The sequence below is a fragment of the Panthera onca genome, chromosome B4 (assembly GCF_046562875.1).
Source record: "Panthera onca isolate mPanOnc1 chromosome B4, mPanOnc1 haplotype 2, whole genome shotgun sequence".
Lineage (NCBI taxonomy): Eukaryota > Metazoa > Chordata > Mammalia > Carnivora > Felidae > Panthera > Panthera onca.
The window spans coordinates 131,232,315-131,247,188 of NC_138345.1; the positions used below are offsets into that span (position 1 = coordinate 131,232,315).

At 62.1% G+C, this 14,874-nt stretch overlaps 1 protein-coding gene and 1 long non-coding RNA gene across 2 annotated transcripts in view; one reads left to right on the forward strand and one right to left on the reverse strand.

Moving 5' to 3' along the window:
• Positions 1-2,588: 2,588 nt before the first annotated feature.
• Positions 2,589-12,911, reverse strand: SOX10 (SRY-box transcription factor 10). The gene is made up of 4 exons (XM_060656382.3): positions 12,684-12,911; positions 11,645-12,183; positions 6,797-7,065; positions 2,589-4,512 (listed from the first exon to the last, which is right to left on the reverse strand). The coding sequence occupies exons 2-4, from the start codon at positions 12,103-12,105 to the stop codon at positions 3,809-3,811; spliced, it is 1,434 nt and encodes a 477-aa protein (XP_060512365.2). The 5' UTR covers positions 12,106-12,183; positions 12,684-12,911; the 3' UTR covers positions 2,589-3,808.
• A 1,183-nt stretch (positions 12,912-14,094) lies between these two features.
• The window catches only part of LOC132693745 (uncharacterized), a 47,256-nt gene continuing 46,476 nt past the window's right edge, over positions 14,095-14,874 (forward strand). Inside the window, exon 1 of the long non-coding RNA XR_009616931.3 lies at positions 14,095-14,706. This is a non-coding gene — a long non-coding RNA (uncharacterized LOC132693745). The remainder of the gene's footprint in view (positions 14,707-14,874) is intronic.

Sequence of the window (14,874 nt, forward strand, 5' to 3'; positions counted from 1 at the left end):
CTTGATACCAACAGAGATAGAGGGGACGGTTGGCTCCCTGAATATTCTAGCCTTGCCCTCCATTCTGCTGCCAGCTCCCCTTCCAGGAAGAAGAGGGGCAGGCTTGCCTGACTTCTGCAAGAGGCAGGGCCTCCTGGGTGGGTGCTCTGTGGACAGAGTGGGAGTAGTGAGCGTCCCCGGGGGCGGGAGGGGTGCTTGCCACTCTGAAGAAGGGTTAATCCGGGGAGCAGTGGACTTCGCACCCCCTTCCTCCCTCCTCCAAGCCTGTGGAGTCCTTTAATCAAGTTGGGTGCTGAAATTCCAGCTCTGAAATGCCGCCTTTGTGCTGGCGTCCAGGCGGCCGCCCCAGAGCGCGGGGTCACTTTCTCGGCCCCGATCCTCTAAATGGTCTCTTTGTTCCTGCTGGGCCGCTCAGTATCAGATGTGATTAAAGGGAGATGGGGTTTGGGCGGGGGAAGAGAGAAGGGGATGGGAGAGGGAGTAGGGGGTTAACCCTTAGGGGATAGGGTGTAAGGGAGATGGAAAAAGGGGTGGTTTTCCTCCCGTCTCCCTTCCCCTCTTTCATGGAGTCCGTCCCTTGCTGCTCAGCTGACCAGGCTGGGGCATAGGCTCTTCAGTCCTCGCCAGAAACATGTGGCCCCATCTCTATGCACATGGGGCCACTGCCTTGCTGAGGCCCAAGCTCATCCAGAACCTTAGGTCTAAGGGGTGAGCACAAGCCAGGTCTTCGAACTTCTCCAGGGTCATTTGTCCTCTCTGGGGCCACTTTCCCTCCTCCCGTATCCCCAATGACTTCCCAGTCCATCTCTGTCTCATGAGAGGCAGGGTCCTGGTGGTGGCGGTTTCATCTCGATGAGGCCCCTCCCCTCTGCCCTGCTGGCTCTGTGTCCACAACCCCACTGACAGCAGGAGCAGTGAACAGACTGGAAATGGACCAACAACCTGCTTTTCAATAGAGGGGAAAAGGTGGGTGTAAAAATTGTGAGCACCTAAGGTTAGTACTGATTGATCCCTGACAAAATTCTAGAACACGTTGTTGCATGTTTGAAAACACATAGCTAATAAAGAGGAGATCCAGCAGCCGTCAGGGTTTCTAAGAATATCGCCAAATGAGCCACATTTCCCTTTCTCAAAGGTTACTGGTCTGGTAGGTTGGTGGGATAGAGCGAATCTTGATTTTAACAAGGCATCAGGCCAGTCTCTGCATACAGCCACAATGGAGAAGTTTGTACTTCTAAATAGTTTCAAAATTGATCAGGCAGTCTTCCCCTAAGAGTGCAGATAATAGAACCGATGATGGAGAATCTTCAGTCGTGTATACGGGCCTGTCCCTGTTCATTTCAACTTTTTTTTTTTTTTTAAATTAGTGACTTTGGATATTCAAGTCTGCAGATCCATAAAGCTCGGAAGGAGCGCTAATAAGTTGGACCCAGAATTCCAAGACTTAATAGAGGTGGGGAAATGGTCAGATCCCACAAGATGAAATCTATTAAAAATCAGCATAAAGTCGTGCATTTATCCACAACATAACAAAGACCCCAGAGAATAGCTTCTGTATAGTTTGGGCTGGAGCCCACAGATCGAAGAAACAGATGAGGGGGCTGGGGATGCTGGTCTGGAGCAGCAAGAGAAATATCACCAGATTACAAGCAGAAGTGTGGCTCGCAAGCCACGGGCAGGTGAAAGTGATGGTGGTTCAGAGCACAAGCTCCGGAGTTCCCTGGCTTCAGATTCTGGCACCAGCCCTTCTCAGCACCCACCTCTCAAAGTTTCGCAGCTGCCCGTGAGGAAAATAGGGAGAATGAGCGGGTCCACTCTCTCCTAGGCCTGAATGGCAGAAACCACTTGGCCGAGCACTTGGCCAGGGAGCGCTCAGTGCATGGTAGCTGTTGTTGCTACGCGCGGGGTCTAAGGAAGACTTCCAACCGCCAGAGCCATCCATCGGTGGAGCGTGGCGGTAAAGAGGTTTCCCTGGTCCCTGAGAACTGTCTGGAATGGCACCGGGGGGAGAGCTCTCGGGAAATGAGCCCTGGAGGATTAGATTGCGTGTCTGCCACGAAGACTTGGCTTGATCCTGGAGTGGACCAAGGTGTGTGTGTGTGTGTGTGTGTGTGTGTGTGTGTGTTAGGGGAGAGGGGGCACAGAGAGGGGCGCGGTGAGCGAAGGCCCATCGACACATCCTAAAGGACAGGCCTGCTGGCTGCAGGCAGCCAGACGTCAGGTTTGACCCCCGCCCCTCTTTCAAATTCCCACCCCCTCTGCCAGGCAAGTAAGAGGGGCTCCTTGGAAGGTGCTCTTGCTGAGTTCCAGCTGAAAGGCAAATGAGCCACCTGCAGCGTGGGCACAGCTGGGCTGGGGGAGAGCTCCCGGCGGAGGCCTCAACCCCGAACTCAACGCTGAGCCCACGGGGATGCCGGCCGTCCCCATACCCTGCCTGGCCTCCGCCTTCCTTCTCAGGGGAGAGAGGAGTCCTTTGGATGATCTGTCCTTTGAATTCCACCCCTAGGCCACTTCCAGAGAGCATTTGAGGGAGCCCAGTTGAGGGATAAGAAACCAAGAGACAGGCCAGGTCAGGCCCACCAAGCAGGTAACCGGAACCTTTAACTTTATTATGTGGAAGGCTTAATGCAGAGTTAATAGGGGCTGGAGTACCTAGGACGGGGGCGAGGGGAGAGGGAGCTACTGAGATAAATAAAAGGGGGCAGTCATGAGTTACATGTGGACTGTGGGGGCTGCAGAACAGGAAGATGGGGGCAGACAGAGCTACATACTTTATTCAGATACCACTGGGAAGCATAGGGCAAAAGGCCAGGGCAGAATGTACATGTCGGGAGTTTAGTGTCCTCGGCCTGCTCCCAGCCACCTGGGCGCCGGGCCCCGCGTCTCCTCCCGGAGCTGAGGGTCGGGGCCTGAGTAGCTACAACACTCTGGGAAGCCTGAGGAGTTGGGGCTGACAGAGCAGGGACCGCAGAGCCTGGTGAGGGGCGAGGCGGCGGGGAGCCTGGGAGGAAGGCTCTGTGAATTGTCTCTGAACCCTTGCCTGGGGCCCTGCCTCCTCACCTGGGCTGTGCCTCCAGGTCTGGGGTGCTGTGGCGGAGGAGGAGGAGGAGGAGGACCGGGGCCTCTTTCTCCGTTAGACGAAGAAGGGGGTTTGGTGGGCACAGAATTGCATCTCGAGGCCTCTGTACCAACTCCTGCCTGTGTCCGGAAGGGGAGGGGGCGCTGAGGGGATAAGGAGACCTCCCTCTGAGACCCCTCCCCTCCCAGGCTTTCAAAGCGGCGGAGGACATAGCCCACTGCAGGCATCATGCAGGTCTCTGGGTGGCTTTGATCTTAGGCACAGTGGCAAGGGCTATGTCAGACCCCTCATTCTCCACGAGAGCGCGAACATGGGCACAAGGTACGGCAAGGCCTCCGGTTCCTGCCCAGCCCCGGCTGCCTCCCCCACCCCCAGAGGAGGGTGAGAGTGGGTCCTTCTCAGGTCCTGGGATGAGGGTCATTCCGGGGGGGCGGGTGGGGGGTGGGAAGGTGCGGCCCCTCATCGTTCAGTCTAGGGGCGACAATCAACCTCCTTCTCTGCCCAGCCTAGGAGCCCGGGGCTTTGCCTGGGCTGGAGCCTGGATAGGACGGGGTGGGGTCATCAAAGGCAGTGAGCCAGACAGAAAGCCTTCTCTCCGCTGTCAGCCTCTGCACCCTCCTCCACGGCCCACCACCAGGTCTGAGATGGGCGAGGAACAGGGCACAAAGGCTGGGGGAAGGGGCATGCTACCCAGAGGGGCCGGGCAGGGTGGTGATGACAGGGCCCCCTTTAAGGCCGGGACAGCGTCGTGTATACTGGCTGCTCCCAGTGCGTGGGGCTGTGGGACTGGGGCCCTGAGGGGCTGGGGTCAGAGATGGCCGTGTAGAGGGGCCGCTGCGAGGGCCCCATGTAAGAGAAGGCCGAATAGAGGCCAGAGGCCTGGCCTGAATGGCCGTAATAGGGTCCTGAGGGCTGATGGTCAGAGTAGTCAAACTGGGGGCGGGAGATGGAGGGGAAGGCAGAGCCGTAGTGGGGCAGGCTGAGGGAGGTGTAGGCGATCTGCGAGGTGGATGGCTGGTCGGTGTAGTGCGGGGGGCCCTGGGGCCCCGCGGTCTCCGTCTTCACCTGGGCTTTGGCATCCACGCCGGGTGGCGAGACCGTGGGCAGAGCCACACCCGGTGGCTTGGAGATCCAGGCGGAGTGTCCACTGGCCACAGCCAGGGCGCTGCCCAGCCCGTAGCCGGCTGCCGAGTAGCCGCCCACGTGGCCCGGGTGCCCGTTGGGTGGCAGGTACTGGTCCAACTCGGCCACATCAAAGGTCTCCATGTTGGACATTACCTCGTGACTGATCTCACCGATGTCCACGTTGCCGAAGTCGATGTGAGGCTTCCCGCCCTCCCCCATGGAGCGCCCATCCCGCTTGGGGTCTGCCTTGCCCGACTGCAGCTCTGTCTTTGGGGTGGTCGGAGGGGTAGGTGGACCATGGCTCTGGCCTGGGGGGAAGGGAGACAGAAAGCAAGCGGGAAGCCGGGTCAGAGGCTTCTGGATCCTGATGGCTCACCTTCAGAAAAGCTGCCTCCAGGAGGCCGAGGACCGATCACTGCGTGACCTCGTGGGTCCTGCGTGTTTGGGCAGCCCGAGCTGGCATTTCACTTATTTAATGGTCTAGGGCTGGTCTCCAGTTGTCTCTGAAATTCCCCATTCTTAGGGGCGTGTCCTGCCTCCCGCCCAGAGCGGGGGCTCCCTCCGTCACCCATGTCCTGGAGAGGCTTGCTGCGTTTTGAAAAGCCCTCTCTGTTGGGGAGTTCTTCCTCATATCGGCTGATGTCGGCTCCCCGCCCTGCTCCACTGCCCCTTCGCTGTCGACCCCGACGGGTCTGGCCCTTGGTCTGCACTTGTCTGTTCTCTTCTGCGCATGCCTGGCTTCTGCCAGCTGCTCTCCTTGGTGCCGACCTCTCCTGCCCTCATCGCTCTTGACTGCTTCACTTTTGCTAGCTTGCCCGGGCCCCCTCCCCCACCGTCCACCCCCACCCCTGGCCCCCAAACAGCCATGTGTCCCCTCCGGCCCCATCCCTCCTGCCAAAGCCAGCTCAAGTGCCCCTCACTCCAGGAAGCCTTCCCTCTGACTCTGCCCCACCAGCCACGCTCTGTCCCCCCACTCCATGCTCAGCTGTGCAGCCCCCAGCCCTCCAGCAGCTTTTCCTTGCTGGATCAGGAGGACACTTAGATATCTAGCTGACTTGCTCCACCCCTGTTCCAATGTCTATTTTCTCACTCACATTGTCATTCACCCGATGCTTAGGGCGGGGGACGGGGCGGGGGGGGGGGGGGCGGGCAGCGTGCCAGGCACAGGGCATACAAACGTAAATCAAGTGGATCCTCTCTTCCTAAGCTCAGAGTCTTGGGGGAGATCCAGAGACGCACACAGTAGTGGAGGGCAGCATCAGAAGTTACAGGGTATGCAGAGGGCTCAGGAGACTAGAGGAAGGTGCCACCCCCACCCCCCACCTGCCCTGGGGACTTGGGGAAGGTCTCACGGAGGAGGGGTAGCTGAGCTGGGCCTTGGAGAAAAAAAAGCCCATGCCCACAGTTATAGCCTGGGGTGGTGGTTCTGTACCTGGTTCGGGGTCTTCTGGTGTGTGTGTGTGTGTGTGTGTGTGTGTGTGTGTGTGTCCCTGAGTCTCTGAAGTAAAGTATATGTGTGTGGGGGATCCCCTTAGAGAGAGAACACGTCCACAGTCTACGAGGCCAGGGGCTCCTTGAGGGCATTTCTGTGTCTCTCCCCCCCTCTCCCACCACTTCAGACCAGAGGCAATGCCAAGTCGTGCCCCGGCCAAGCGCTCTGGATTTTGAGACACCGCCTGGGTTTGCATCCTGGCTCTGTCACTGTGCGATTCTGGGGAAATGCCTACCGTCTCTGACCTACTGCCTTATCAGTAAAACAGAGATGACGGCAAGCGGCTCAGACGCGGCCTCCTTCTGGGAGGCTCTGGCTTCACGCACACTTGTGTCTTCTTCACTCATTAGTTTTCATCCCTGCCCCTCCCTCTGGACTGTGGGCACTCCCACCGCCAGGGACCGTGGTGGCTTCTCTTGTTGATGCCCCTGGCGTCTGCTCCCAGGCCGGGCACAAAGGGGGACGCCAGGTGTGTCTTCTGAAGGTAGAGCTGTGCTCACGCAGGCTTCTGAGCCCAGGCGGCGCGGCTGCCCTAATCACAGTTTGGAGTGACTGAGTTAATACTCAGTATGGCAATTAGCGGGGTGCCTGGTACACCCCGAGCAGGTGCTCAGTTAATGTCAGCCTTACTTGCGCTAACGGAGATGAAACAAGATGGCCCTATGTCTGTTCCTCCGTGGCACGATCTCAACATCCCATGCCGTGGCTCCCCCATCAGACTGAGAGGTGGGAAAGAGGCAAGGGTCTCGCCTCCATCTGATCTCCCATTTCTCAGAAGCATCCTGTCTCTCCTTTCCCTGCTGTAACTCACCCCCGCGCCTCCCCGGCCTCCTTAACTGGCCTCTTGGCTCAGCAGCAGCAGCGCCCTCTTCCATCAGCCAGAGCCATCTTGCCCAGCCACTTCCTCTGGCGCCTCAGCTCCCACTGAGGTCCCTCTGGGCCCCTGCACCCCAGCTGGGGCAACGAACGGCACAGCGCCGCGAGCCTCCCCAGCACCCAGGGCGGTTGTGGGTCATCAGAGTCTCACGACGGCCAGCCTTCGCCCCTCCCCAGCGCCCAGGCTGTCCCCACCCAAAGCTCATCATCAGCCCAGCGCTCACCTGAGGGGTGTTCAGGGTTCCCGTCTGACATGGGGGAGCCCTCTCCCGGGTGCCGGTGGTCCAGGTGGGCGCTCTTGTAATGGGCCTGGATGGCGGCGGCCCCACCCTGCTCGGCCTCGCCGCCGGGACACTCTGACTCCCCCTGGGCCGCCTTCCCATTCTTCCGCCTCCGGGGCTGGTACTTGTAGTCCGGGTGGTCCTTTTTGTGCTGCATCCGGAGCCGCTCGGCTTCTTCAATGAAGGGGCGCTTGTCACTCTCGTTCAGCAGCCTGGGGCAGTACAGTTGGGGGAGACAGCAGAGGGGCCAGAGTGAGTATCTACCCTGGAAGAAATGAGGTCCCTGGATGGGGAGCCCGGCGGGCAGGGCCCGGTTCTTTGATTTACAGTCTGGAAGATGTGAGGCCCAAGGAACCACAGGCTCAGAAGGCTGTGATCTCTGTCCCTAAACTCAGGAGCTTTGGTGCGAGAGCGGGATCAGGCTGCTGCTTCTGGCAGCCCCCCGATGATGGAGTTAGCGGTAGGAATAGAGCATCTGAGGGACGCAGAGGTTCGCTCAGGTCAAGGAAAGGAAAAACTTTCTCGTCATCAAAGTTGTCCGCGGGTAGAACACTGGCTGCCTCCTTAGGGGGTGGGCTCCCTGGAGCTGGAGGTATGCGAGCCGAGAAGCAGCAGAGTGCGGGGGAAGAGCCCAGTCTCTGCTACCTGCTAGCGTGTGACCGCGGACAAATCGCTTCTCTGAGACTTCGTTGCTTCCTGTCACTTCTCTGAGTCTCAGTTTCTTCCTATCAAATGAGGATGATAAAGCCTACCTCCCTGGGTGTGGGATTGGCCAAGGTAGCGTGCGTGAAGCACTCTGCACTGGGCCTGGGGGCGGGGAGGGTGGGCACCTTGAGGAACAGGTGCCGTGCCAATGCTGGGGGTAGGCCCTCTCAACTCTGGAGTGCTCATTTTGTGAATTCCAGTGTGGTGCGGCTGAAGGGGCAGGACGTGAGCCCCCTTCCCTCTGTGGGGTCACTGCATCCTGGGGGAGATCCTACCTCCTTGTCCGGGGGTGACAGAGGGTAGAGGAAGCTAGACTCCCTCCCCAGACCCTGGGACAGAGGCAAACAGACCCTCTCCCCAGTCTGAGACCAAGCTTGGAGGAAAGCCTTGAAGGCAGTGCCCCTGCCCTCCCAGCTCCAGCCTCGGGGCCCCGGGCTGGAGGACGGTGGAGGGGGTGATGTTTAAGGCTCCGATGCCCCAGGGTGAGGAGGGCAGGACAGGGTACCTTGCAGAGGGAGAGGAGGGGAAAGGACGGACTCCTGAGTCCTACACAGGAGGGACTTTGTGGGCGTGGCTCTGTCCCTCTGCCCAAAGGGCCTCTCCAGCTGCCCACCCCCTCCCCAGTGGGTGCTCTCTTCCCCCAGTCAGCAGAAGCCGAGCCCTCCTGCCCAGGATGGGAGGGGGTGGTCATACCAGGCACCTCCTAGCCGGTGGCGGCATTCCTGTGCGGCTTAGCTTCCCCGGCTGCCCCCCTCCCCCCAGGCTGCCGGCACCCAGCCTAGCGTAGCCCAGCTTTCGCCAAGGGTCCCTCCGACTGAGTGATGGGATGGAGACCCCAGGCCAGCGCCCCAGGGGTCAGAGAGTGGGCTGCAGCCCCAGGCCGGGGCCCCTAGGAGGCTGGACCGGCGGAGTGGGTGGGGCGGGCCCGAAGGGGGTGTGCGTGTTGGGGGCGGGGAGACAGCGGTACTAGAGGGCGCAGAGCAGGCCCAAGACCCCAGCGCGGAGGCTCCGGAAAGGCTGGGGACCCTGAGCTTCCTGTCCCACCCAACTCTTCCTTGTGCCCTCTGTGTAGCTGGCAACTGGGCGTGACTCAGCAAGAAAATGGCAGGGGGCACGGAGCGGGGGCACAGGCCAGAAGAGAGGGAAGCTTCCAGTACCGCGCTCACGGTCGCCTCCCACGCGGGGTCCCAGCAGTACCCTCACCTTGACAGAATCCGCACTTTCAGTCCTCCCCACCCCCACGCGGTTGTCGGATGGCTCCAACCCCAACCTCACACTGACCTCAATTCTGTTCACTCCCTCCTAACCCCAGGCCCATCATCCGGCCCCACCTTGTAAACCCTCTCAAATCTAATCTTGACCCCAACACCAGCCTCACTGGGCATGGCCCCCCTCCCCGGCCCCAGCGGTGCCCACAGCTCTAACTGCAAACCCCATTCTCATTTGGCACCCGGCCTCTGTCTTCTACGTGTTCAAAGTTTGGAATAGAGGATATGGAGGGTAGACTGGTTCTCCCCCACCCCCGGAAAACTGGAAACCCCGGCCAATGGGTGGGGGGCTCCCAAAGTGGGGCACTCACTGCTGCTCTCCTGTTAGGGAAGGGGCCTGTGGGCTTGGGGGTCAGGAGAGGCTCCAGCCTGTGACCCCCTTTCTAGTCTCCTGACTCTATTCTCTCCAGACAAATCAACCCATATACAACCGTCACCACGCGATGGGTATCTAACAAGACTTTCCCAGGCGCGCACGGAAGGTTAGCTCGACTGTCGGAGCTCACGTCGCCACTTAGGAGCCAGGACCTGGACGCTGGTGTGTCTGACCCCAACCTACTTCCAGCACCCCACACGGTCTGTCTGCGTGTCTTGCTGTTTTCGGGTGTAGGGCCCCCGTTTCCCAGTTCTGTCTAACCATCCCCCTTCCTGATGGCCTGGGAGTCATGATCCTGGGAGGGCTTCCAGGAGGAGCCCCTGGAGGGACTGGCCAGCCCAGCCCAGCCCATCTTTAGATGCCTCTCAGGACCCCTCAGCCAGGATCCTGGTAGCCCGCTGGGCGTGGGCATGGCCTTGGATCCTTGTCAGCGTCCAGCCACCCTCCTGCCCCCTGGGGCTGGGTCCTGGGCAAACAGTGCCTGCTTTCCTGATTGCCCGACCCTAGCGTGGCCCTGGAGGCCAATCGATGATGGCCAGAAACCAGTCTTCCTGAGGGAGCCCGAGCCCAGGGCTCTGGTCTGGGGGAACGGGGACAGGGACGATGGAAGGTCCAGTCTTAAATCCTTCGCAAGGGGTGAGGGAGACGTGGGGGTCCATCCTTGCTTTGATGTTATCAGTGGGCCGGTGCTGTGGTCTGTTCACAATCCCCAGGGCCTGCTCCGTCTGCCTGCCTGTCTCCCTCCTGGCTCTCTGGCTCTCATTTGCTCTTCTCTGTACCAAACTGGCCCCGGGCTGAGCCTCTGGGTCCACACAGCAGGCTGGCCACTAAGCCCAGGGCCTGCCTGCCCAGGATGAACAGAGCGCCGAGGGCGGAGACGGGGAGGTGAAGGACCACCAGGCCGTCAGCAAACACGTGGCCAAGGACAGGGCCATGGGACTGGATGTGAATCCCTCTCGGTCTCTTGGGGGCCCTCTTCAACCTTTGGCCTTCTAGGCCCTTCCATGATGCTCGGGCCAGCATGGGGACGGCAGCAGCAGGAGGGAGGCAGGCTCCCCTGAGAAGCCCGGACTTTCTGAAACTCAGGTGCGCCTCGCTCCTGCCCTCCCCATCTCTGCCTGTCCGCCTCACTCCTGACCACACCTTAGAGTGAAGGGGTAACCCGCCACTGTCACCAAGGACAGTGTGGGGGAAGACCTCCAGATGAAGAATCAGGGGACCTGGGTTTGGCCCTGCTCTGCCACCAGCTGTGATGCGGCCTTTGCGATCCCTTTGCCTTTGTGGGCCTGTCTCTCGTGGGGAATCAGGTGGCCTCTGCGGGCTCGTACCTCCCGGAGCCCCTGTTCTTTTTCTGAGCTGCCCGGGATGCCTGAGGTCGGGGGTTGCTGCCCTGCTCAACATATCCCAAGGGGCCGGGCTGAGCCCCAGACCTGAGCTGAGGGGGGCCCCGACTTCCTCCTTGGGGGGCATGTTCTTCCCCAGAGGTTCGGCCCCAGGGAACCTGGGACTCTGAGGGACCCTGGGTAGGAAGGGGCCAGGGTTTCCTCCTGGGTATGGCTCTCAGCGCCAGCTCTGGGGCTGAAGGGGTAGGAGGTTACTCAATGCTGGGTGGGGCCCTGGAGAAGAAGATGGCGGCCGGACTGGGAGAGGGAGGGGGGGAGGGAGGGAGGGAGAGGCAGGCCTGGCAGCTCTGGGACAAGGTGGGAGGGGAGACTTCTTTCTGTGTGTCCCCTTTCCTAGGGAATGAAGAGCCCCCCCCCTCCTCCCCTCCCCAGCCTGAAGGAGGAGAGGATTAGGAAGGCACCGTGAAGGTAGCTGGGACGGGACGGGATCCTGCAGTGACAGATCCTTGGTGGTTCTTCGTCCCTCACTCTTTCAAAGACTCCTGTCCGAATTCCTTGTTTTCTTGAGCTGCCCCCTCATGCTCCAGCTGGCTGCCTCAGTTTCCCTGCCTCTCCAGCCAGGCCTTCGGCTCTTTCCCCAAGCATTCCTCGGGCATCCCCCTGACCACTGGGACTGGTGGCCGTGGCACCGCTGAGTGTGCTGTGCCTGCGGGAAAGCCATGAGTGAAGGCCTTTGGTGTGGGCCGCTCGGGATCCTTCCCTCCCCCTGGCCTTCACTCCCCCAGGGAGAAGCGCAGACGCTGCGCCCGCCACCCGACAGAATTCCAGCCACGAGGGGGCGCCCTCTAGCCCGCTGCCCCAGGTGGGGAGCCGTGCCTAGGCCGCAAGAGTTCTAAGCCAGCGCCACCCCAAGGGGGTAGTCGTGGGGGAAGGGCGGGCCCGAAGCCCACACCTGGTCTTCCAGGCCCATCAAAGCGGTGGCTCCCCGCCCCCCACACCCCCACCGGGAGCGGGGCCCGGGCAGTGCCCGTCCAGCCTGAATCCACCCGCAGCCAGGGGGCCCGCGGGAGCTCCCCGGAGGCGAGTCGAGGGCGCTCACCTCCACAGCTTGCCCAGCGTCTTGCTGAGCTCGGCGTTGTGCAGGTGCGGGTACTGGTCGGCCAGCTTCCTGCGCGCCGCCTGCGCCCACACCATGAAGGCGTTCATGGGCCGCTTGACGTGCGGTTTGCTCTTGCTGGCGCCGTTGACGCGCACGGGCATGGGCACCAGCGTCCAGTCGTAGCCGCTCAGCACCTGGCTGACCGCCTCGCGGATGCACACGGGGAACTTGTCATCGTCCGCCTCGCCGTCCTGCTGCTCCTTCTTGACCTTCCCCAGCTCGCCGGGCCCCGGGCTGGCTCGCAGGCCCGATCCGCCGCCGCCACCGCCGCCGCCGCCGCCGCCGCCGCCGCCGCCGCCGTCGGGCCCCAGCGAGGGCGCGCTCCCTGGGGACAGGCAGCGGGGCTCCTCGGAGCCCACGGGGCTCAGCTCCACCTCGGACAGGTCCTGCTCCTCCGCCATGTCGCCCCCGGCCGCCGCCGCCTCGGCCGCCTCCCCGGGGCCCGCCGCCGGGGTCCTGGCGAAGAGTCCAACGCCCACCTGGACGGGAAGGAGGGAGCGATGGAGCGGCGGGACGCGCAGCCCCGACGGCGGCCCCGAGACGCGACGCGGGCACAGCCCCGAGGTGGCGCCCGCCCTGCTCCCCCTGCACCCGCCGGAGCCCCTGGGGCCCGCGCACATGCCAGCCCCAGGCTCGGCCTCCTAGCGCCCGCCCTCCTCGCCTTCCCACCACCTGGTCCCAACCGTCTCTTGGTGTGGGTGGGTTTGGGTTTTTTTAAACCTCCTTTTGGGTGGAGGTTTGTTGATGGAAAGGAAGAAAAACGGACTCTTTATTCTGCTCTAATCCTGGCTCCTGGAATTTCCCACCTTTTCTCTCACCTTTCCGGCTTGCCTTCTGCCTGCCCCCCGATGGAGTCTAGAGGAGCCGGGTGGGGGGCAGATACGGATGTCAGTCACTCCCCACCCAGCCCGACCCCGCAGGGGCCCAGGCCCGGGCCCAGGAAGGCAGGAGCGGAGGAGCGGGCTGTGCACTCACTCACCTCCTCGGACCTCTCCTCCAGTCTGGGGCTCGTCCGTAGGAAGTGGAAAACCGTGTCCCAAGGTGTGCGGTCCAGCTCGGGGCTGGGGGGTGACGCTGGTGGGCTGGGAGGGAGGGGCTGGGGGGCCCTGAGCCTCAGGCCGCGGCCTCGTCAGGACGGAGCCTGAATCCTCACCACCAACCACCCTGGCCGGACAGCCTGAGACTGACTGAGCACTGAGCTGCTGCGGAGGGCTGGGAAGGAAGGAGGGGGAGAGGGGGAGGGGGAGGGGAGGGAGGGAAGGGCAGAAGGTGGAGCCTCCAGCGCTGTCCTTCATCCCCAACACTCAGGGCTCCTCCGCCAGGCCCCCCCACCCCAGCTCCAGGCGCTGCTGTCCCAGGCCCGTCTTGGGGCCTGGACTTAGGGAGATGGAGGAACGGGGGGTGGTCAGGCCAGGAAAGCCAAGGGATGTAGGTGGGCAGGGTCAGAACCGATTGCTTGCAGGACCCCTTACCCTCTGCCAACCGGGACCCCCAGCCTCCACCTCAGGCAGTGGGATGGGCAGGTGGCAAAGGATGGGGGCTGCGTGAGAACGCGGGTGAACTTTCTGTCGACGTGTGAACTCGGCTGGCCCGTGTCGCTTCCTTTAAGACATCTTACACGGAGAGTGCCTACGGCGGCCAGACGCGGCTTCTCAGCCTGCCTCACCTGCCTCCCGCCCCGCCTAGGCTGCCCTCTGCCTCAGCTCATATGGCAAGAGACAGAGCATGCAGGCCCATACCTGGTGAGGTAGGGCAGCTGGGCCCCCCACCCCCACCCCCTGCCCAGGGCAGAGGCCCCTGCTCCACCCCTGGGCCCTTCTCACCAGACACCCAGCACATGTAAGGGCCGGGCTGGCTCAGGTACAGAGGCAGGACTCAAGTTCCCAGGAGGCTGGCCAGGGGGCTGGGCTGGGGGTCCACTCCAAGTAGGTCTGAAAGGCGTCTGGGGCCCCACTTCCTGGGCCCCAACTCCCTCCACGCTGGAGTTCATGCTCTCTTGGTGTGTGTTTGGGGGGGGGGGTCTCGGCCCCCGGTTAGTCCCCCACCCCTCCACCCCACGCCCGAAGGGTGGGGAGGTGCCCTGCCTCCCTCTCCCGCCTCTCTGTCCACTTCTGTCCCCAGCCACCTCCCCAGTGGGGTGACCTTTTACTTTCCTTCCGGCCCATCACCCAAGGCTCCTGTTCCTCTCCTCTTTCCTAGGTCCCTCCCCCGAAGGCCAGAGCCCCTCTCTCTTCTCAAAGGGTGGGTGTCGAGGCAGAGGTGTGGGTATACATGGAGCGGCGGATAGAGCCCGGGCCATGCTGGCGGCCACGTGCAGTTCTGAGCTCAGTGGCTGGGCCAGGCCCTAGGCCCACCCCAAGGGAGTCTTGTCTGGAGTGGGGCTGCAAAGGGGGTCTAGGCAAGGCCTCGTGCTTGGGAAAGGCCAAGGGGGTGGGGGGGGGTGGGTAATGGGACACAATGAGGTAGTCACACGAGGCAAAGGCATGTTGGGGGTGGGGGGAGCGGACATTGGAACACACACACACACACACACACACACACATGCTCGCACACACAACCAGCCAGACAATCGGGCCAGTGTGTCTGGGGCCTCGGAGCCCAGTGAATTAGGAGTTTGATAAGGGTTTTCTCTTTCTCTCGCTTGCCGGCCTTGGACAATCTCCCCCCAGTTTTCCTCGACGCCACCCCCAGCGCTGCCAACCCTCCTCCCCCCGCCTCCCTTCTCTTCCCTGTGCCCAGACTCTTGTTCGGGGCCTTGAAACAGTGAGCTGTCTTTGTTCGAAATACAGGTGAACGGCAATCATGTGATTAACACACACACACATAAAAAGCTTTTTAACAGCGCCCGCCCGGCCTCAGAACCGCCCAGAGAGGAGCCGCCCTGGATGGACAGAGGGACGGAGGGACGCTCATCCAGCCGGTCGCGTCCAGCTGCCCGCAGCAGTCTCCGACACTCGCTGCTGGCTGCCCGCTGCCCGCCTGCCCGGCATCTCTCGATCCCGGTGGGTCCCCACTCATCCTTCCGTCCTCGGTTCCTCCTCTAAGAGGGAAGGACTACCCTGCTTCCCGCGTCTGCCATTTGGCCTGAGACCCCCTGGGGCGGGAGGGGCGGCTGTGGCGGGAGAGGGCCCAGGGTAGAAAGCCGGGTGTGGGGTCCCACAGCGCCCCTC